Source organism: Festucalex cinctus, chromosome 4 (genome assembly GCF_051991245.1).
Source record: "Festucalex cinctus isolate MCC-2025b chromosome 4, RoL_Fcin_1.0, whole genome shotgun sequence".
Lineage (NCBI taxonomy): Eukaryota > Metazoa > Chordata > Actinopteri > Syngnathiformes > Syngnathidae > Festucalex > Festucalex cinctus.
Genome location: NC_135414.1, coordinates 26921160 through 26945689, shown reverse-complemented (window position 1 = coordinate 26945689; position 24530 = coordinate 26921160). Strand labels below are relative to the sequence as shown.

Here is a 24530-nt window from a genome sequence, read left to right as displayed (position 1 = left end):
TGGCAGAAACAAGCATCGGTTTCTTCTTGTTTGCAGCCTAATTGACCATTAGAGGGGCTTTGTGTCCGGATATAGGACTCAATCGGATTCATAGAATGCTCTGTTACATACAGTAGTTTAAACAAGACCTTACGATGATTTTATTTAATCAATACACAGGGGCTTCTCATCCTTCTCCAGCTTGTGACCTCATGATCTGATCTCTCCATTTCTACATGACCCAGGCAATTAGTTTGATAAAGTTTCAGGGTCATTTCTGGAGATATATTTTCCTCATGAATTACCAGCAGGTAGACAGCTCCTGTGGGAGACGGCGTAAGTGCTTATTTCGGTCAAGGATGAGAAATAAAGCAAGGCAAAGTGCACTTACCTCTACAAAATGGTGAAGGGAAGTCCCACTGTGCTCCGCTGCCCGGTGATACGATACATGTGAGGATATTATGTCCCTCCAGGACAAAACCGGACTCACAGCTGTAACGGATTTTGTCCCCAATGTTGTAGCGCGCTCCATGGATGACTCCATTTGGAATGAGTCCGGGGGTGCCACATGTATGGCTGGGCAGGACTGAAACATAAAATCGCAAGAGTAGATTAGGGGTACTATTCTATCATGCGATTTCACTTTGAGTTCAAAGACCAGAATGTAAAATCGACTTTCAGACATTAACAACATTAAAGAATAATAATAGCATAACAACGTACAATGACCATAATGCAATATGTGATGATAATAAACCTTATATAGTTACCGTATTTTCCGCACTATAAGGCGCAATATTGAGCCGCAACATGTCTCGCTATCAAGACGCTATCAGTGACCCGATCGGTGACGCGCATGCGCAGAAGCATCCCGCCATCTTGGATCGCTAGCTAATACTAATACTTTACCTCAGAGAAAATAATAAAACAGCTGTTTATTCATTTTGGGAGTGAATGGAGTTGTCAGAACGCTGGTTTGTAATCTATTAATAAAGTTTGTCTGACCTATCTGACTGTTTTGTTGACATTCCCTTTAGCACAGCACCATCTAATGGATGCATAACGTAACCCCAGCCTCTACTGTAGCGCCTTATTTATGGAAAAATTTGTAAAATATGTCATTCATTTAAGGTGCGCCTTATAATGTGGTGCACCTTATAGTGCGGTGCGCCTTATATATGGAAAAAGTTTGAAAATATGTCATACATTGAAGGTGCGCCTTATAACGAGGTGCACCTTATAGTGCAGAAAATACGGGTACTTGGGATTAATAAATCATCCATCCATCCATCCATCCATCCATTTTCTTGACCGCTTATTCCTCACAAGGGTCGCGGGGGCTGCTGGCGCCTATCTCAGCTGGCTCTGGGCAGTAGGCAGGGGAGACCCTGGACTGGTTGCCAGCCAATCGCAGGGCACACAGAGACGAACAACCATCCACACTCACAAGCACACCTAGGGACAATTCGGAGCGCCCAATTAACCTGCCATGCATGTCTTTGGAATGTGGGAGGAGACCGGAGTAGATTAATAAATCAAGAATACATAATTTATGTACCACTTAGAACTACATCTTCTTAACGTAAATGTGGAAAATAAAAAGTATAATCAGGAATAGGTTGGAATTTAAATGTCTTCAAGGGTTGTCCCCATCCGATCACATGATCATAAATTTGGGCCAATCACATGATATTCAGCTTGTCATATCGGCTGACATGCACTCTAGTGCCAAAACTTGTGATCGGAACATCTCTAAAGTTTTAACATTCTGCCCTTTAATACTATTTAAAATGGTCTCTATTTGGAGACAGGGGATCTTTTTTTTTAAGTGGACACACCCATAAAACCGAGCTCTATTACACTACTTGAGGAAATACAGTACAGACAATCTTTTTATAACTTGCAATCTTTCTAATGCTCTTTTATTAAAATTGTTGCACATACTCATACAACCATTTGACACAGTACCGTAGGAACACTGCAAAACATTTGTTTTCATCTTAAAATACAAACATGTTAGATATCTGGTTGTATGCATGAGTATTATAATTATTTATCCGTAATGAGCATGTGTTGTCGCCAGTTGTTGGATGACAGTGGCAGCAGCTACAGGGAGCTTGTGGTCTAAACTGGGCCAAAAATCAATCTGCGGCTGCAGCCAACATGCCTCGGCTCCACAAAGAGGGCAGCAACACAGTCACTGAAGTACCAACCTGGAAAAAATCCACCGATTCTAACCCCAGTGTACACAGTGCGTTATGTGTGCTTGTACAACTGGAGCGTGTTAACTTGTTTGTGTGAGCGTGAGCGTATATAAAATAGTCTATATTTAAGGGATACTCGGTTTAATCAGTTTGTGTAGGCTGTTCCAATTAAACGCTGGCATGGTAATTAGACAAAGCTTCACCATGAGACCCTGAGAACTAGGACAGGAAGAAAAAGAGGGGCGAATGGTGCGGAAGATAAGTTGACAAGAGGGAGGAAGACGAAAGCAACAGGAGAGACAACAGATGAAGAGATGAAAAGGAGATGATAGAGAAGAGACAGTTTATCAGATTTAGCTCAAATGGAAAACTATACATTGAGAGGAAAAGCGTGTTGAAGCTGAAAGCTACTTCTTGGCTGGGGATTGTGCCGAGGGGGCGGAGTCAAAGTCCACCACCAAATTCGGTCAACACAAACATTTATGCCTTGAAACAGGAGGCGGAGCAATTACCCAAGTAACATGGAATTATCAATAGGATAATCAATTGTAAAAAGATGTATCTGGCTCTAGTTATTATTAAAAATGAATTGCATTAATCTCTTTTAAAGACACTGATCATTGAATGATTTCTCACAATCAGGGGAACGGATAAATAACCAACATGCAACATTTTATTTGTAAACAGTAAATTGCTACTATCGTTTATATTTACACATGATCACTTATAGAAGATTCCTAGGAAATCACAATGTCCCATCACTGGTGAACGTTTATATTTATTTATTTATTTATTTATTTATTTATTAATTTATTTATTTTTATATAGAATAGGTACGTGGGCTACTGATGTGACTCTTGCTTCTTCTTCTTCTCTCTTTTTTTTTTTCTGCCATACAAAATAAAGTGTAATTGCTCATCAACTACAGTAGGTGGCAAGTCTCATTTTCAGAGTGCGCAAGAATTAGCTCATATGCCGAGGTGGCCTTAAAGCATTTTTATAGGCAAATGATACTACATGTAGTTGCGGCAGATGGTTAGGAGGGAACAAAATTGTGTTTTTTTCTTCCTTTACAACAAAAATTAATTGAGACGCACTAAGACATTCAACATCAAATCTAATGGCAGCCCAAGACAGCATTGCATGTACTATAGGACAGGCTAATTGACGTATTAATTGTACGAAGTCAAGCATCCGAGTGGCGTTAACTCATTCACTGCCAGCCCAGTTAAAAATTGATCTTTGACGTGTATAGTCGTCAATGGCACTGAATGAGTTATGTACACTCAGCTGACCTAGCATTGCCCGTGCAAACATGGCGCCTGCTTGGTCCCAACAAACTCAAAGCCCCGACGGCACCGAGTGAGGCTGGGACGCGACAATAAAAGGACTCATGTGCCTCAGCCAAGTGATTAGTCATACATGGGTGACCATACAGCCTTGTGTTTGCCAGACTGCTGTGTTTCAGGCGCAGTGCACTGCACAAAGGTACTCCCTCATTGAGGCTAATGTCTGAGGTAGTCATCTGAAAGAATCGGGGGAATATTTTAGAAGGATAAGACACACACTGACATGTACCTAAATTCTTGACAGAATATTCATTACAATAGCTGTGCCGTCAGTCACGATCATCATTTAGATGATCGTGACGTTCTTTCAGACAGTTCATGTCAGTGGTTTTGCATTGATTGGATTTTGGAATGCTACTTTACAACGCTAATGTTTAGACTGTAGAGTGACAGTGCACTCTCCTGCTGAGAAACTCGATGACCATAGATCAGGGGTGTCCAAACTTTTTCATTTGAGGGCCACATAGCGAAAATCAGAAGGATGCAAGGGCCACATAATGTTAAGAGAAATTGTGTTTAGTCTAAAAATTGTACGAATAATTTATTTGTGTTTTTGCATATTTAGAAAAATGCTACAGTACATAAACCAATTTATTTGTAATATAGCAGTAGGGTTATTATAGTTTTTGAATTTTTCATTTTAGTTTTTTGTCTTGAGTTTTGTTTTTTTAAATTTAGTTATTTTTAATTAGTTTTCAGGGTGGTTCTTAGTGTGTTTTTAATTAGTTTTAGTTCTTTAATAAATGCTTAGTTTTAGTTTAGTTAGTTTCAGTATTAGTTTTAGTTTTGTTTTGTTTTTTTGTATTGTGCGCAATATGTAAAACACACCATGGGTGTGACGTCATAATTCCGGTTTATATCAAAATAAATCTACAAAAAATCACATATGCATTCAATTAATTACCAAAGACTAAAACGAAGGATATTTTTGCTATAATTATAGTTAGTTTTATTTTAGTTAGTTTTGTAAACATAAAATGTAATTTGAGTTAGTTTTCTTTTTTTTTAAAAAAGCATCTTCGTTTTTATTTTATTTCGAAATTGTTTTTTTGAATTTTAGTTTTTTCGTTAGTTTTAGTTAACTAAAATAACCTTTAATAGCACCTGTGTTTTTCGACACCTTCCCTTCTTACTTTGACCGTCTCCAAACATTTTTGTTTTTATTTTATTTGAACTGAGTCAAATGCCATTTTTAGCATATGTCGCGGGCCGCTGAAAAATGTACGGCGGGTCGCAAATGGCCCCCGCGCCGTAGTTTGGACACCATTCTCATAGATCTTAGTGCAGACATTTGCGTTGTAAACAATCACCAACGGGTTAAGGATTGTATGGGCAAGTCGGGGTGGGTGCGTGCATGTTTGTGGATTTATGTATTTGTAGTGCTGTAAGAATAACGAATGAAGCACCTTTGATGGGTGTCCCTGAGGCTTGTCCATAGCCTGAGGGCACTTTATTGTGATGCTATAGCAGCTCTGTATGAGCAAAGGTAAATAATAAAGGCGAGGAGAAAACTCTAAGGCAGATAAAATCAATTAAGGATGAAGGGAGTAAGAGATTAAAAAAAAATCAAATTATAAATATCTTTCATCTTCTCATATTGTATAAAATAAGGATAATGTTAAAGTGTGGCCTACAATAATATATGTATATATGGTCATTTGTACAGTTTCCTTTCTCTAGGTATGGTGGTGATGCATATTAGCAAAGCACATACTAAAAATAGCCAAGCAAACATTTTCTTCAATATGCTTTTATGGAAAAACCGAGCCAGTTGCTGCCAGTTAAAAGCCAACCTGCGACCCGGATGCCTTCTTAAGCTACGTCTGCCGCACAGTCTACATCAAAAGGCAAGGCCATTCTCCACATGGGTAAATCAGTCAAACTGGGGCCACAGAGTAACAGTTACGGCCTTTTCATGTTTTTTTTTGTTTTTTTTCGCTTGTTGATCATTAGCGGAGAAGGTGAAAAGCAAGGAAGTAGCTCAAGTTAGGTAAGTCATATTATATAAATCCTGTTTTTGAAAACAAACTGCATTACCATCGCAACATCAAATGGAAAAAAGAAACTGGCGTCTCAAAAACTTAAAGCAACTAGATAACAAGTGGAGATTGTCATTCCTAATAAGAGGTGAGGACTGTACAGTTAAAAAAAAAAAAATACAATCCTGACCTAATGGACTGTTATGACTTTTTTGACTTTCACCACTAAAACTTGACTTTGTTGGATATTTCTCTTTTTCTGACGACAGCCTCAAACATCTGTTGTTTAAAAGTGTACACTGACAAAAGCAGACACTCCTGATTGGTCTTACATTTAGTTTTAAGATCACTCAAAATTATGTCCCTAATGTGAGGTTGACTGTTTGCGCATGCTACTTTCGCCGTCTTCACTCACATACAAATGAATGGCGTTTTTGTTCACAATGTAGGACGACAACAATCTTCCAATAGTGAAAAGTGAGAGTAGAAATGGAATAACATCGGTGCAACCTGCCATAAGCCAAAGTTGGAGCAGATGTTGTATTAAATATATCCCCCCCATTTCCCATTGCTGGCAAAAAATCACCAAGTTCATGTTTGGTTTCCCATGGCTGTAAAGTTAACACCAAGCAGAACCAGAACAAATGTCAGACTGTGAGCATGTTTTCCCAAACTGGGATTTGGCCAGATGTAAGAGGCAATTTATCTTTCAGATTGATGAACACCTTGCAGTACTGGAGCTTCGCAGCAACCGTTTATACTTGGCTTAGTACAAAATCCCTCTCAAAGAAAATCAGTAAATGAGAACTTTTCCCTTCTCTGAAGATTTTAAATACCAAAACAACAAGCTATCCATCGAAAATTCTGACCTCATTGTCCACTGTGATGTTTAGCAGGATTGTGTAATGTTTAACTCATTCACTCCCAGCCATTTTCACAGAAATGATCCCGTTCGCTCCCGACTGTTTTACTGGATTTTGACTGATTTTGCAAGGCCCACAGAATATTGTGTTCTATTGCTATAAAAGCATGGAACCTATCCAAAGAAAGATTAAAGTCTCTTCTTTCATCAGGAAGAAAAAGTATGTTTCTATATGTTTCCGTTTTGCAGCAATTAGCATTAGAAGAGAGCTAAGTTTCATCAGTTTTCACAAATCTATTTAAAATTCAAAGTAATTGAGATTTTTTTTCTAGATGGCCCTGGTTGATCTCCTTTGCTCTGCTGCCACCTGCTGGCCCTTTGTGTAATAACTACCATTTCTGCAACAGGTCTTTGCAGTTGAGAGGCTGCATCAAAGCCTTCTGTATGCTCTAGCATAAAAAAATAAAAAAAAATAAAAAAAAAATAAAAACGTATAAATACGTCTTTGGGACACATAGAACATTAAAAAAACACGTATTAATACGTTATTTGGAGCAAATGAGTTAAATGACGTACATTTGGTGCAAAATACTTTGTTTTCCCCTTGCAATTTTTAAATGAATACTTCTCTGACTGTTTCAATCCAAGCTAAACATTAGCTTCTTTGTAAAAGCAGAATATTTTTAACACAGCTCTTGTGTTTGATATTGTGACACTGTGTAACTACTTTCCAGTTGGGCATAGCAAATGAGTAGAAATGTTCAACAAATCTCAGCGAATGCTCACAACTCCAGCAGACAGATAGTCATTGTCTCCAATCTCATCTTGTTAATGCTAAACAACTCTTTTTCTCGTTCATTCAGAGCTCTCAATGGCTTTGGGGACATCATCCATTGACACCGCATAGGTGTGTAGAGAGAGAGAGCGATGTTGGAAAGATGCCAAAGCCCTAGAGCTAAATGGACTCCTCGACATCGATAGTGCTCACAAGGAGTAAACGTATTAGCATCCTCACCGGGACTTTCTGCAGGGACGTCATATCCCAATGAAGCCAACGTGAAAGGAACTCTGAAAAATGTTGCAGTAACAAAAAGGGTGGTGCTACTTTATTGATTCTGAAGTGTGATATGGCATAATCGGCCCTACGACCTCTATTTAGTGTTAAAGTACAACTCAACCCCCTACCAGATTCTTGCTCCACCTCTCACTAATATTTGATAACAGCGCTCAAAGGGGGCATGGACTGCAGGACCGTTGGCACAGTGGCAGAGTGACTATGTGAGATTCAAGAAGTGAAGAAGAAGTTGGTAGTCTCTGCTCATCCAATGAGAGGAGAAACAGCCAACTTTGTTTCGGCCACATGTGGTCGCTTATTTAACAGAACAGGATGTTAACGGTGATGTTGCCCAAAAGCCTGCATTGTGGAATACGCCTTGCCAGCCACTTAACTCATTTGCCCCCAATAACGTGTAAATACGTTTTTTTTTAATGTTCTAAGTGTCCCAAAGACGTATTTATACGATTTTTTGTTTTTTTAATTTTATGCTAGAGCATACAGAAGGCTTTGATGCAGCCTCTCAACTGCAAAGAACGGTTGCAGAAATGGTAGTTATTACACAAACGGCCAGCAGGTGGCAGCAGAGCAAAGGAGATCAACCAGTGCCATCTAGAAAAAAAGCTAAATTACTTACAATTTTTAATTAGATTTGTGAAAACTGATGAAACTTAGCTCTCTTCTAATGCTAATTGCTGCAAAACGGAAATAGATAGAAACATACTTTTTTTCCTGATGAAAGAAGAGACTTTAATCTTTCTTTTGGTAGGTTCCATGCTTTTATAGCAATAGAACACAATATTCTGTGTGCCTTGCAAAATTAGTCAAAATCCAATAAAACAGCCGGGAGCGAACGGGATTGCTTCTGTGAAAATGGCTGGGAGTGAATGAGTTAATGAAGAAGTTAAAAGTCCCCTGAAATGAAATGTTAAACTTTTTTAGGTTTTTGATCATAAATATGCCTTACCATGACATGTAAAATAGTAAACAGGACCAACAGGAGTTTAAACACACTGCATTCAAAATGTCTTCCGAGTGCCTATTTTTGTAACCCGACTAGCATGTAAAGACTGTCACTTTTGTGTTAGCCCTACACTGTAAATGTATTAAAATGTCCTAACAGTGGTTTCTCTATGTTTCCTTGGTGGAAATATATTAGCAGGGCAAGTGACATTTCCAGCAGTGCTTCTCATCAATCACCCGCTAAACAAAGTAATCACTGTAGCAGCCACAGTCTGTTAAACAGCAACTCTGCACAACCTTTCCAGCTAGACTATAGAGCAAGAAAAAAAAAAAAAAAGGACCGCTGATATAGAAAGTGCCCCTGTTGTTATAACCAACAGTGGTCTCACATTGATGTACATCAGACTTTACAAACCACAGAACAAGGGTGAGCTTACGTGTAACTAATAATTCACCTCAAACATTTATTCTATTACTCGGTTGAAATCCAATTACTAGAGTGACTGCCAGCAGTGCTTGAAATTACCCAACTAAATTGAAATGCATTATATGCTAATATAATTGTGAGAATTTTTGAGCACATTTTTAACCAATGTCAAAAAGTTCAATTACAATCGACTGCCACCTCTTTCATAGTGAGTGGGTAGCACACAACGGGATGCTGCTATTATATCTGTATGGTAATTAATACACATTTGATTAATAGGTCATAAACATGTTTTGATATATTATGATGGACCAGCTGTCCAGGTGATATGCTGCCTGTGAAGCATCCTATAATTGGGTTATCACATACAGTAAGACGTGTAACATATAACATCAGTTTATACCATGACGTGTGGTATTTGTGATTTATTTGTCCTCTGGGAAAGGGTGGAAAATATTGCAGCAGTCAATCAGTAGCTACACAGAGCAGGTGTTGTCTCTTGGTTCTGACGTTAGAATATGTGTGTACTTGCTATCGTAGGTTATTGATGCGCATACATCATTTTGACAAACTTAAATGAATATATTGCATTTTTCAATGCAACGTCAGGATTGTGGCTTAGTACATTGGAAGAAAAAAAAAGGTGTCTGGCTTTTCCACCAAATTCTTACTTATGTACAGGGCATCACAAATTGACATGATAACGGTTGTCATAGAATTTTAGTACTTGATGTCTAGTTGGATTTTGTCGTTAGACCAAAGGATCTTTTAGTAGAGATCAAACTTTTAATATTTTGAAGAAGGGTTTCTCATCAATGAATACATGAAATGACCTCTAAAACATAGCCATAATAATAATAATAATAATAATAATAATAATAATAATAATAAATATCTAGGCTCCAGCGCCCCCACGAACCTTGTGAGGAATAAGTGGTTAAGAAAATGGATGAATGGATGGGTGGATGGATGGATGGTCGGATGGATGGATGGATGATGGATGGCCGGACGGACGGATGGATGGTCGGATGGATGGTTGGATGGATGGATGGTCGGACGGATGGATGGCCGGACGAATGGATGGACGGACGGATGGTCGGACGGACGGACGGATGGTCGGACGGACGGATGGATGGTCAGATGGATGGATGGACGGATGGTCAGATGGATGGATGGATGAATGGATGGGTGGATGGATGGACGGATGGTCGGATGGATGGATGGATGATGGATGGCCGGACGGACGGACGGATGGATGGTCGGATGGTCGGACGGATGGATGGTCGGACGGACGGATGGTCGGACAGACGGACGGATGGATGGATGGCCGGACGGACGGATGGATGGATGGACGGATGGATGGACGGACGGATGGTCGGACGGACGGATGGATGGATGGATGATGGATGGCCGGACGGATGGATGGATGGTCGGATAGACGGACGGACGGACGGACGGACGGATGGTCGGTCGGACGGTCGGACGGATGGATGGATGGATGGATGGCTCTGAGCAAGATTGGCTTACTAGTGGCTTACTAGGCTTGAGCATCACAGTAGGACAAGCACGCAAAAGCTCTTTTCACGTAGTACAGGTGAGCTAGCTTAAAATCCCCACCAATATATTTTCAAGTCTGCAAAGACAACACCTTCAGCTATTGTAAATGATTACAGGCTGGGTTTGGCTTTTCACTTGCTTGAGCATCTGCGTGGGATGTTGAATAGGGAACCCTTCACTCTCTTATCAACTGTCATGTGCTCTGTGACAGAAAGAATGAATACTCAAGGCTTACATCAGCTTTCAGCCACCATGATGACAGTGACACACGCCTATTTCCCCTGAAGGGCTTCCAATAAAATGTATCTTGACTGGACTTGACTTGAAGAGCGCAGGGACAATTTGAAAGCAGTTGTGGACAAACTACTACTACTACTACTACTACTACTACACATGGAAAAATAAGACTGGCCTCAATAGAGATTTCAGTTTTGCTTGAGCGCTGCTGAGGTGCCCTTGAGCAGTGCACAGTATCTACAAAAACACAAGTACAGTTAAACCTTCAAGGAAGAACACAAATCTGTTCCGGGATACTTGTCGACCTCCAATTTGTTGCGGATTAGGAAACAATTGTGCCCATAGGAAATAATGAAATCCGTTCGAGGGGACAATTGTCATCATCGGGAAAAGGTTAATGATAAAATAAAGTAACATGTTGCGGTTCCTAATGGTTTGTGTAAAAATTGTAAAACAGAACAATGCAACACTTTGATCACTGCCTTTGTTGACGTGCACATAATGCAACAAATATATTTTGCACATCTATATTTGTTTTACTAACTGTAATGAGTAAAAAGTATTATAAAAAAAAAAAAACACTCAACTTTAATGAGCAATAAGTTGAATAAAACCAAACCAATCAGTCTGTTTTGTGTTACTTTTTTTTCCTATTAAGTAATTTGATTTATTGGCATAAAAATACATTGATTCATGTCACCCTCACATTATCTTTTTAGTCTGTGTCGTATGATTAACAATCTACAGTCAAATATTGTCAAAAATGTCACACAAAACAAATATTTAAAGAAGCCACATTGTATTGCTCCTAATCACACCTCTTGTGACGGCATGTGTAACAATGACACTTTTTTTATGGGCAACGGGCTGGAGACCAGTGGTTGCTATGGAAACAATGACCTAGCCTGAGGCTGTGGAGAGTACTGCAGGGGACAACCTGGGGAGACATCAGTCAGACTCACTAAAAATGCACATAAAATAGACAAAAACACAAAAACATCACCGCTCATTTGCATTTGAAAGCAATGTGCACACAAATACACTAAAAGTGTACTTTTCCCCATTTCATTTAAAATCAAATGTTAAAGATGCTATTTTCAGACACGACGACAAAAAAAAGTAGTTGAATAGTTGCTTGATGTTAATGTGATCCGGGTTAAATTCTGCTAATCAACACAGGCATATGGGCTATGGAAAAGGGGAGGGGAGGCAATCAATGAGCAAGCTTTTTTTTTAACTGAAAAGTAGTAACAACACAACAACAAATGGCAACATTTTCACGATGTTCTGTTCAAGTTACTGTTATAGCGCCTCACAAAATCAAAAGGCTGGGTCTCCAAATCCCTCTCAAATAACCCCATACATTCCCCAGCATGGCAGACGACTGCAGAGGGGAGCGCTGGGAGATAAAATAGCATTAAACCTTTAAAATTTCATCCCAACCCAACTGTCCCTTATCACTCCCCGCAGCACAAACCCTGGCTTTTCAGTCGTCGTGACTCCTGTCAGGATTGCTATGAAAACTCTGACCTGAGCCACAGTGGCCACAGTGAGAGTGGCCTGCCCTCAGGCGACATTGACACGCGAGAAATACCATCAAGCGTGTTGTCATCTTGTACACAACATAGTGTATGTGTGATTTATTTTTATTTATTTATTTTTGACAATATGTTCTATACAGCCCCACTAGTCTACAGCATTCTGGTTAATATTATGTTAGCGGAATATGAGTGAAGCAGCCAAATCCAGCCATTTTTTCATCCATCTGAAGGGTCGACCATTTTGCCACTAGCTGTCAAGTGAAAATGACATCACAGTTGCTCAGGTTTAAGGTAACAACCAATCGCAGCGAAGCTTCAGAAAACAACTGAGCAGTGATTGGCCGTTGCCTGAGCTCTGAGCAACTGTGATGTCATCTTCAGGTGACAGCAATTGGAAAAATGGCCGTCCCCCTGTGATGGATAGAAAAACGGCTGGATTTTGCTTCATAACTCATATTCTACAAATCTATTATGAATCAAGATGTCCTTTTTAGACTAGTGAGGTCACATAATCTCCTGACCACCAGCAATTCAAATTTGTCCTCTGTAGTGGACCTTTTTAAACCTGAATATCTCCCACCCAGTGCATACGATTGAATTAACTCTATAGAGGACATTCAGAGCTTTCCAATGATACCAAATGTGTAGGGGTTTGCTACCTTTGATTGCATCATAAAAAAAAAAATGGCTTCCCTCAGTGCAAGCACTTTTTAGGGAAGAAGAAAAGTGTATAACACTTTTTATTGAACAAATTTCGGCTTTAAATGTTATCATGTATTGTATAAGACTCTTAAGAACACATTAAAGTTTTGTTTGAATTATTTTAACTGTATTTGAGCCTAGCATTTAAGTTTTAAAAAAATGTTTTTTTATTTTATTTTTTCAAAAATTTCTTTTTTAAGTATAAAAAAAATCTGACATCTCTGGTCCCACATTGTGCCTCTAATTCAGGGGTGTCCAAACTACGGCCATTTGCCTGCCCCCTGTCCATTTTTCCGTGGCCCGCGACATTTGCTAAAAATGGCATTTGACTCAGTTCAAATTAAATAAAACAAAACAAAAATGTTTGGAGATGGTCAAAGTGACTAAAACTAATGAAAAAAAAAACAAACTAAAATTCAAAAAACAATATTGTTACCGAAATAAAATAAAAACGAAACTGGTTTTTAAAAAACAAAAACTAACTGAAACTACATTTTCTGTTTACAAAACTAACTAAAACTAACTATAATTATAGCAAACATGTCCTTCGTTTTCGTCTTTGGTAATTAATTTAATGCATGAGCCTTTAGGGGATGATTTTAAATGTGATTTTTTGTCGATTTATCTTGATATAAACCGGAATAATGACGTTTGAAAATATGTCACACAGAAGTGATGTCATCTAGCAGCAGCCAATAGAAAAGCACCTTCAGATTACGTTGTTCCCATGGTGTTTTTTAAATATTGCACACAAGTAATACACATTAAAATAATAATAATAATAATAATAATAATAATAATACTGAAATTAACAAGCTAAACTAAAACTAAGCATATTTTAAAGAACTAAACAACTAAAAACTAACAGAACCACCCTGAAAACTAATAAAAACTAACTAAAATGAACAATTCCAAAACTATAATAACCCGCCATATTACAAATAAATTGGTTTATATGCTGTAGCATTTTTCTAAATATGCAAAAGCACCAATAAATTATTTGTACAATTTTTAGGACTAAACACAATTTTTCTTCATAACATTGTGTGGCCCTTGTGTCCTTCTGATTTTCTGTATGTGGCCCTCAAATGAAAAAATTTGGACACCCCTGCTCTAATTTGATACAAAATAAGTCACTGCGCCCAAGGAAATACAACCACAGACATTTTTTTTTTTTGCAACTATGTATTGCAATTTTACTACTTTGGTTACCTTAACTCAAACTGCAATCACAATAGCTATCATTGCCACTAACGCTGCTGAATGTTTTTTTATCAATAAGGCAAAATTTCTGAAACAGCTGTTGTACGATCGTGCAGGTGTTTCTAACTATGCAGTCGTTGAGTGTCACGGGGCTAATCGTGCACATGTCAAGCACTGTGGGAAAACAGATTATTGGGCTATACCATGAGCAATACATTCATTAGCGTGACAGATTTATGCAGAAGCGGGCGAGATTTACAACGCTAATGACACGTGCTGGGAGGTGAACAAAGTCGAGCAGATCAATACAATAGGAACACGGGTGCGCATCGCTCCGATGTTTAAATAGACATTCATCATCGCCGCCTCCGCTGCTCGAGGCGCTCTCCGAAACGCGCACACGCGTTCACAAAATAAGGTCTAATGCATCTTCATTTAGTCTTGCTGTCCTCTGGGCACATTTACATCTGTCAACTCACTTTGCCGAATGGATGGATGGGCTTGTGTGCGTGTGTGCGCACGTGTCTTCATTCTACATGCGTGTGTGCATCCATTTCTCTTTCTGTTTATGTATTTTTATTTTTTTTAATGTCTTTAAAGATGGTTGAATCTCTTTCTCTGTATGCACCTACGACGATGCATGATACTTTGTCTCGGTCTTCAACTCATTTGCTCCCAATAACGTGTAAATACGTTTTTTTTTAATGTTCCAAGTGTCCCGAAGACGTATTTATACGTTTTTTTGTTTTTTAATGCTAGAGCACACAGAAGGCTTCGATGCAGCCTCTCAACTGCAAAGAACGGTTGCAGAAATGGTAGTTATTACACAAACGGCCAGCAGGTGGCAGCAGAGCAAAGGAGATCAACCAGGACCATGTAGAAAAAAAAAGCTCAATTACTTACAATTTTCAATAGATTTGTGAAAACTGATGAAACTTAGCTCTCTTCTAATGATAATTGCTGCAAAACTGAACAAGATAGAAACATACTTTTTTTTCCTGATGAAAGAAGAGACTTTAATCTTTCTTTTGATAAGTTCCATTCCTTTATAACAATTAGAACACAATATTCTGTGGGCCTTGCAAAATCAGTCAACAACCAGTAAAACTGCCGGGAGCGAATGGCTGGGAGTGAATGAGTTAAACTGAGTTAAACTGAGTTAAAAAAAATAAATAAAATAAGTGTTTGTGTGTATGTGCGTGTGTGCAAAACAGTCAATTTCCGTGGTAGGTGACAGTTCATGGTCCCTTGGGCAGCGTAGAATTGTGGGTAAACACGATGTCACGACTATTCTCATATATCATGAAGCTGACAAGACGCGGCCACACAAATAAGTTGCACACGCAGATAAGCACGCACTTACAAAAGTTGCATTGTTTTTCCTGTGGCTAAAAAAGAAAACATGTAAACAACTATAAAGGATGAATAGCGAAATGAATAGGTGAATACTAATACAGGTGTTATTATTTGACCTCTAAACGACCCAAACATTACAACTTCTACTTATTCGACCTACATAGCATCACCTTATTCCATCCTCATCATTCTCGCTCCACAGTCAGACACTCGAACCTCCTTCCTGTTTTGACGCGTCGCGTAATGTTTCTCTTAGCTGCTTTGAGATAAGAGACCGTGGAAGACGATCATATTACCTGTAGCTTTTCAACAAGACACATGGGCCGGATTGCTTCAAGTGACATAACTCACGATTTCTTTTCACCCGAGTGCCCCAATTCACACATGTAATCAGATATATTGAAGTCAACCCTCTTTTAAAAGGAGATCAAAATTCAATTTTACTACAACTGCAGCATGATCTGAAGGGAGAAAAAAAAAAAAAGTTTTCAAATCACTCACGAAAGAACTCAACAGTTATAATAAGAACATTTTAAAAAGGCAGCATGTTTTTTGTTTGTTTTATAATCTGTCTTTGTATCAGCATCTGCATTGAGGGGAATTTATTAAACTACTCACAATTGCGTCATTATTGAAAACATTAGACCTCCTGTCTAGGAGTCAAATTGCTCCATACAGAAATATTATTCTCTCACCCAAGCAGACAAAACATATAAAACAAAGAATATTCATGGCGGATGATTTGTATTCTTTGGCTTTTGGCGCACCATGAGACTTGTTCTTGGTGTTTTGTGGTGTGTATGAGTTTGATGTTTACTCTATTTATTTATGTATTTATTTATCTCTTTATTCACTAACTTCTTATTTATTTACTGATGTAAAATGTATTTACTTGTAAAAAGAAACAAAAAAAACACTGTATGTGCACTTCAAAATGTTTGCTTTGTTCTTGTTTACTGCAAAACTGATGTTTGTTTATGTACAGCACTGTATACAATATATATATATATATATGCTGTTTTACAGACTGGAGGGTGTTTGGTGATTTCAATTGGGTGTAGTTTAAACAAGTCTGGTCCTCAGAACGGTTATGTTTTTTCATATGTTTGGTGTGAAAATCGATGCGCTCACCTCAAGTGGAACTCACAGCAAGAACTGTGAGAGTCGGTTAAGTAGAAATTGCATTGCCTTTTCGTTTTCATTTGAAATGTTGTTTTTATTGATCAAGACAATAATAGCAAACAAAAACAATAGGGATTCATACCAGCCTTATTTGAAGGCGTCGTACTTGCGACGGTGGCCGATACCAGTATCGGTCGCCCTCTTGTGGCTAATTTACAAATTACAAATTGGAAGAATATAAAATTGCCATTAATTTAATGCAGTTTTACAGAAAAAAAATTATCTTGGGTATAATATCGGTTATTCTTTAAAATCTGTCATTGTTTTATTTGGATTGTTTTTGTCAAAAGAACAAGTGGTAACGATACTTGGTAGTGGTAGCGGTGACTACTCAACATTGACTCACACACAACTATTCTTTGAAATGCACAACAACAGAACTACAAAAAATATATATTTAAAAAAAATCAAAAATGAATACAAACATGACGATGAGAGAATAAACTCATTGGTGATCACTTTTCTTGTGGTTGTAGTCTGCAGGGTGAAGAAATGTCCTGCACCAGACAGCAATATGCGTCTTGGCAGTAGTTGAACAAATACGCAACTGTTACTAAAGCATTAAAATACGACAGCAGCCTTATCATCCCGCATATAGATTGAAATCCAGTTAAAACAACCTGTCAAGGCAATCACCTGGTGCACATTTGCCTCATGCAAACTCACGCAAGTAGATTTTGAAGATAAACATCTACTCTCCCACTAAACATACTCAAGATTCACACCATGCGCACTGGAATAATAATGACAGCTGGCCGTTTTTCCAACACATACATTACAAACAGCCACATCACACTTAAATGATAATATTTATCATGGTTCATTATCCGACTGAGGTGGGCTATGAATCACTGGCACACAAGTGTGCCATTGTGTGCACTTTTCACATGAAAAGGCAAAACATCTGTTTAATTAAAGTACTGAGTGTGTGTTGGGGGTGGCGTTGTTGCATTCTTTACAGAGAGATAGTGTTCAAACTTGAAAAGTGTCTTACAGTGTTTGAAAAAATATTATTAAAATTTCAGTGGCATTTCATGTGCTTGAATTTTTCTGAATTTGCATACGCAAAGGCACGCACACAGGTGCAATGACGCTGCACATGCTTATTAACTTATTCACTCCCAGGCGTTTTCACTGTTTTATTGTTTTTTGACTGATTTTGCAATGCCCACAGGATATTGTGTTCTATTGCTATAAAAACATGGAACCTACCAAAAGAAAGATTAGTCTCTTCTTTCATCAGGACAAAAAAGGTATATTTTTATCTGTTTCTATTTTGCAGCAATTAGAATTAGAATATAGCAAAGTTTCATCATTATTCACAAACCTGTTGAGAACACTGGGAAAAAAGAGCTTGTTGCAACATGGCCCGTACTGCTCTCTTATACTCTGTTGCCACCTGCTGGCCGTTTTTTTTGTAATAACTACCATTGCTTTAAGCGAACTTTTCAGGTCTGAAGCTGCATCAAAGCCTTCTTTATGCTCTAGCATTTAAAAAACACAAAAAAAAAAACAAAAAAAACGTATAGATACGTTTTTGGGAGTGAATGAGTTAATGATGCAAGTCTCACAGTGAGACAAGGCATACCGGGATCAATGGCAGCCATAATCAGTCAATAAATTTTTTTTCCCCACAAATGCATAACAAACACATGCAAAAAGACGCACATATTGGTACATGACACACATACACCAGCACACCCCGTCTCTCCTTGATCCACCTTCTCTCATACACACAAGTGCGTACATCAAATATAACTCATTCTGTCATTAACCTCTTTGTTTCATTCATCTATCTCTCGGCAGAGGGTGAAGGACGGCTGGTGCAAACAAAGAAGGAGAATGAACACAAAGCCTTAATTACAATGGAGGGAGAGATGCTGCTTTACCAAACCAAAAGCAAACAAAGCTTTTTACAATGCCAACACCGAAAAATGTGTTTATGATTTGTGTTTGTTGATTGGATGGTTTGTTATTCAGCTAAACGACTACAGCTTAAGTCCATAATCCTTATAAGAAGTGTGTCTCGTGGGCCAAATAACAACCAATTAAATTTTGGCGCCGATCTGGAGAAAGGTGTGTAATTTGGAATTAGTTTTCGCTTTCCACTGTAACAATCATCTTGCATTGTGTCCAACCAGATTCAGCAGGCGGAATTGTGGTGAAATAAGCCTTTGGGCCCGAATATGGCAAGACGCCTTCTTGTGACTGGCTCCAAGTCAGCGCTTAATCATTAGCTCCAAAACGGCATTTGCTGAATAGACAATATGGCTTAATGATGTTGGTTTCTGGCATTTCAAAATGTTTAAACTAGTGGAAAAGGTCACTCTCCCCGTTGCCGCTAATTTTTCACATACGTTTATGTCATGGTTACGCATAACGGTGCCGTTTGCACTCACCCTATACATGCAATATTTAAATATTAAATATTTAATATTTAAAGATATAAGAAAATAATCCAGCATAAATTGTCTCAGGATTGATAACTACCATTGCACATGATAAATTAATCAATTTTCATAAACTCTCGCCATAGTATGCAAAATGAACTACGCAACAATTCCGCAATCCTGCGTGCATCCGGTGACATCAGCTTCCACGTCGGTTTGCATGAGCAATCATGTTTGCAAACCTTTAGTTAATCTTGACACTAAGAGTGACAGGAGTTAGGATGCAAAGTAGAAAATAAAAAGAGCAGGAGGTCACAGCGAACACATTGATGGGACCTTGCGGATATTCCCATTGGCAGGGAGTTGGCGGAGGGAATGATCAATGTAACTCAATAAAGCACCCAGCTCGTCTAGACGATTCACATGTAGGCGCCGTGATTGAAAACGAGCAAGAATGTACACAGTCCAATCAAGATTCGCCACACAAAGTGGGAGCGCCTCTTATCCACTTCTGCAGATGATATAAGTGACAACATTTTTAATGAGACACAAAACAAAAGACAAACAAACACAAGTGACTAGGAGGAGGGCTGCCCATATAAACGCTAATAATTATACAAACACTAATGAGATTTTAGACCCTCTGAAAATAAATTACATTGGGCCTCATAAACCAGTCAATACTGTGCCATAATATTTATTGCCTAAACCGGGAATGGTCCAAATGTCATAATTATTCATCTTAATTATCAGTATTATGGTCTCTTCTTTGTAAAAGAGACCCGTATCATCAGTATACTGAACCGAACACAACACACTGACAACCGTAATATCCATCTGTCCGTTTTCCATTATGCTTCTCCTGTTCTAGGTCACGACAAAGGGCTTCAATCCCAGATCACCGCCTCACAACAAGAGTTCATATGCGACATGGACTGGTATTACCTGGCTTTGGGGCATTTCAGCATTCCATTTGCATGTTGTATCCTAACAAAAACATAGATGGTTCATTTCCAGTTAGTTCTTATGACCCTGATGAAAGATCTGGAATTAGTTCCTGGGTGCTTCGTGGCTGCTGCCCACTCCTCATCAGGGAACATTTAATACGCAGATAAATGTTACTGTACATTGCCCATATAACAAATAGTGTATCTTTACCTTTTATACCTTGGACTGTTTAACAGTGAATAACTCAATCTCGCTATCTTGGAATGTCATCTCTCTCATCCATCATGATTCCCAATTGACAAAGTTATCCAGATTTACGGAAGCGTATTGCATTCACTTGGGAAAAAAAAAAAAAAAAACTCCTGTTTTTCTGACTAATTTTTTGGGGGAGCTTTGTTTTTTTGAGTAATATTTTTTTTTCTGTTTTACTGAATATTTTTTTTTCTGTCATAATAAAAAATTACAAAAAACTGAAAAAAAATTACTCCGAAAAAAACAGGGAAAAAATTATTCAAAAAAACAGAAAAAACTATATTCTGAAAAACAGGAAAAAAAAATATTCCAAAAAAGTTTTTATTTTTTGGGGTTTTTTTTTTATTTTTGTTTTTCTGAATATTTTTTCCTGTCATAAAAAAAATACGTCTTTGGGAAACTTTAAAAAAAACCGTATTTATACGTTATCGGGAGTAAATGAGTTAAATACATGTCGTCTAACTGGAAAAATACTGACCCCTGACAGTTAATGTCGTATAGCAAACATTAAAGATAAAAGAACCGGCAGCTGTTCAGACAGAACTTGACAACAGTGCCTGTACAAATGAAGTTCTTTACTGAAGATATCTTCTTTCGCATTCAGATCAATTCTAAGTTTGTTCTTTAAATATGCTGGTACCCCAAACGAATTGCGTGAGAATCAAGGGATCTAAGAATACTGCATCCGTGTGAAAATTGGCAGAAAGGTCAGTTATTTAAATCTTCCTCTAGATGTGGGGTTTTGCCAGGGGATGCCCAGAGAGTGGCAAAGTGTGACCATGGTAATCATTTTCAACGGAGGTATACTTCCACCCAAATGGATCATATTCTATCATTTATTTTGCAAAACTTTGAATCTTACATGAAAATTCAGAATGATGGATAATGTCCAATTGGATCTGTAGTATTTTGATTTAGCAGTTTTGACTTCTGGTAAGAATATTTCCAAGAACTAATCAGTATCAGACAAGCCCTGCGGCACTGCCATGAAAACAGAATGGACAAAACTCCATAATACCTCAGGTTCATTTTCACATTTTCTTAATTAAATTTCTAAGCTAAGGGTCAGCTGCTCATGTCGCCACTGACCAGACCTTTACACAGTGACTGAAATGTGTCTTAATTCTGTCAAGGGGATGGAACTAATTCATTTGTCACCAGGTTGCGGCAGCCAAATCATTTCTCCAGACAGCGAATTTCACACACAGGCAGAAGGACATTAAGGCTAAATAGGGTACAAAACCTCAGCTACCAGAATGGCTTGTCTGCAATGATGCATGACATTGAGTAAATGTGAGTCCTGGAGTTAAAAAAAAAAAAAAAAAAAAAAAAAAAAAAAAAAAAAAACACTTTCTAATTTCTGTTTTATAAACCTACGTGTAGTCCAAACTACGGCTCGGGCGTCATTTGAGGATTTTTTATTTTTTTATTTTTTTTTACTACCTACTATATTTATGTTTTTAAGAGGAGGCTTAAGACTTACTTTTTTAGTTTGCAATTTGATTGATCTTTTTTTATTTTATTTTATTTAGTTATTTTTATTATTATTATTATTATTAGTTTTTTATTATTTATATTTTTAGTTTAACTGTTTTCTTTTAGTGTTTAAATGTTTTTATTTGGTAGTTATTAAATTTTTAGCTCCAGTGTTTTCTCATGGGGGAGCCTCCACAGTGAGAGGGATGCTTGGTCTTCATCCATCTCACTGTGGATGAACTCTTCCTGGGTGCCTTTCCTTACAGGGTGCTTCTGTGCCCCGCCATGTTGTGGTTTTCATGTGTTTGTTGGGTTTTGGGTGTGTCTGTGGGTACGATCATGGGGATGGGGGGGCTTTTTCTTTCTTTTATTTTATTGTATTATGGATGTCCAGCACTTTGAGTTGCATTTTAAATGTATGAAAGGTGCTATATAAATAAAGTTGATTGATTGATTGATTGATTGATTGACCTGTGCTACTAAATTTTTGTAACCTGTTGCCAAAGATACTGCAATCAGTGCAAGAGTGTGTTACTTGTATTCAAATATTGCGGACATTATATTTGCTGATTTCAAAACAAATCCACGGGCTGGAGGAAACTAATTTGCAGGCTGGACCCATTGAGTAATTGCCGGAATATCCATATTACAAACTCTGGGCCTGCTGTGGGTATCGTACTTGTACTACGCAGCATCCTGAAAACAATTTTTAAGTGGGATGCTGAGAAAATTCAGAACACTGACTGCTCCTGCATGAGGCCGGCCAGGCAAATGTCAAAATGAACAACTGTCAAAAGAGAGCTTTGACTTTTAGCAAGCTGAACAAATCAATAACTACTGTTGACAAAGGATCTCATGGTGTGCTGTGTAAAAGGAGGAGATTAAAGTCATGAACCCACAGAGGATTATAATCGACTACTTGACTTCCCATAAGAAACTGTTTTGAGAGTACTTTGAATCCACTCTTGTTTTTTTTCTGGGCCTGCGTGAGGTTGTCAATAAGAATCCCATCAATGATAAAATATACCATATTTTCCGGACTATAAGTCGCACCGGAGTATAAGTCGAATTAGCCAAAAAAATGCATAATAAAGAATAAAAAAAACATACATAAGTCGCACTGGACTATAAGTCGCATTTATTTAATAAAAATCGGGACCAAGAACAAACATTACAGGCGTACGGTATGCTAACTAGTGTTGTTCCGATACCGTTTTTTGGCTCCCGATACCGATACCAATACCCAACTTTGCAGTATCGACGGATACCGATACCATACCGATACTTAAGGTTTTTTTTTCCTCAACATGAAAAAGCTGTCCTGCCATTGGTTCAGAGCATTCAAGGGCCAATAGGATATCTTAGATCGGCATGCAGTGAACATGTCATATATCAGTGAATGATGTGCACGAGCAAGACACAAGATGCTGCATCCAAAATCCTATATTAGCGTTGGAATTAATGGTATCGGCATGTTACTTGTGAGTAGTCACCGATACCGATACCACTGTTTTATGCAGTATCGGCACCTCTGCCGATACCAGTATCGGTATCGGAACAACACTAATGCTAACGTAACACATTGATGTAAACTGAATAGGTGTCTGGTATGTTAACGTAACATATGAACAGTCATTTAGATAAAGATAAAGATAAAAATAAAGAACATGCTAACAGGTTTACCAAACTCTCCATCTCACTCCATTTCACTAAATCCATTGAACTCGTCATCCTCCGTGTCACTTCTGAACAACTCTGCTAACCCCGGAGGTAGACGAAGCGCCACTTCCTCTTCTGCGTGGCTCAGTTTCAATTATTACGCCTACAGTGCCCTCTTGTGGTTGTCAGTGTGAAAATAACAAACATGAAATTATGTTCGTTATTATTACAACAAATATAATTATGTGTAAAAAAAATCACATATAAGTCTATCTGGAGTATAAGTCGCCCCCCTGGCCAAACTATGAAAAAAAAAAGTGCGATTTATAGTCCGGAAAATACGGTAGCTATTCTGAATAATACTGTTTCAAGTATGCAATGGTCAAATATGCATACCATTCCGTTATTCATCATCCTGTGTGATACCAATTTAACTTGTAAGTTTTTGAGTTACTATCCTTAGCTTGCGCAATCTTTTTTTTTTGGGGCTTTGTGTTGTGAGCTGAAATTTGAGTGAAGGGCAAGCTTATATATAGCTATATCGGAGCTTGAAAAAAAAAAAAAAAAAAAAGAATGCCACTGTCATCAAGACACTTTTTTTTTTTTTTTTTTGCATCGTCATTGACTGGAATTGATGATTGATGGAAGTGCCCAGTGCTGAACCTTTTTTCAAGGCAGTGCACATGCAAGTTCCGATACACGCGTGTCAAAGTACGAGTGCAGAAAGCTTTGACGAATGATGAGGATTTGTATTGTTTGCAGCATTATCAACATAGCCTATGCACATTTTGTATTTCTTCCACGTACAGCTGCACACATTTCAAAGATAACAAAAAATGCATACATACGCATACCTAATTTTATACTGACCCGGTTAACGAAGGGAAAGAATGGATGGCAGCACTCTTTTTATTCTTTTGTGTCCTTCTTCCTCGATCCACTTCCTCTTGCCCTTTTCCCTGTTAACAATGTCATCCTCACACTCCCTCACTTTCTTGCCATTTCTCAATACACAGCTCTCTCGCATTATTGCCCCCCTCTCGTACACACGTGCGCACTTTTCGCACACCCTTTCAGAGTCCATATTAACGTTTGAAAGCTTGGCTTCATCTCTCCATTCTTTGTGGCTTCCCCGTCTCGCCTTTGTAAAGTGTCTCAATGTATTAGCTGCTTCTTGACACTTTTGCACTCGCATCACTCCATCTCAAGT

At 38.2% G+C, this 24530-nt stretch overlaps 1 protein-coding gene across 1 annotated transcript in view; it reads right to left on the bottom strand.

Annotated features, from left to right (window-relative positions):
• LOC144017967 (CUB and sushi domain-containing protein 1-like) overlaps positions 1-24530 on the bottom strand; it is a 454419-nt gene that overhangs the window by 198063 nt on the left and 231826 nt on the right. Inside the window, exon 5 of the mRNA XM_077519995.1 lies at positions 371-565. Within this exon, the coding sequence (XP_077376121.1) occupies positions 371-565 (195 nt within the window). The remainder of the gene's footprint in view (positions 1-370; positions 566-24530) is intronic.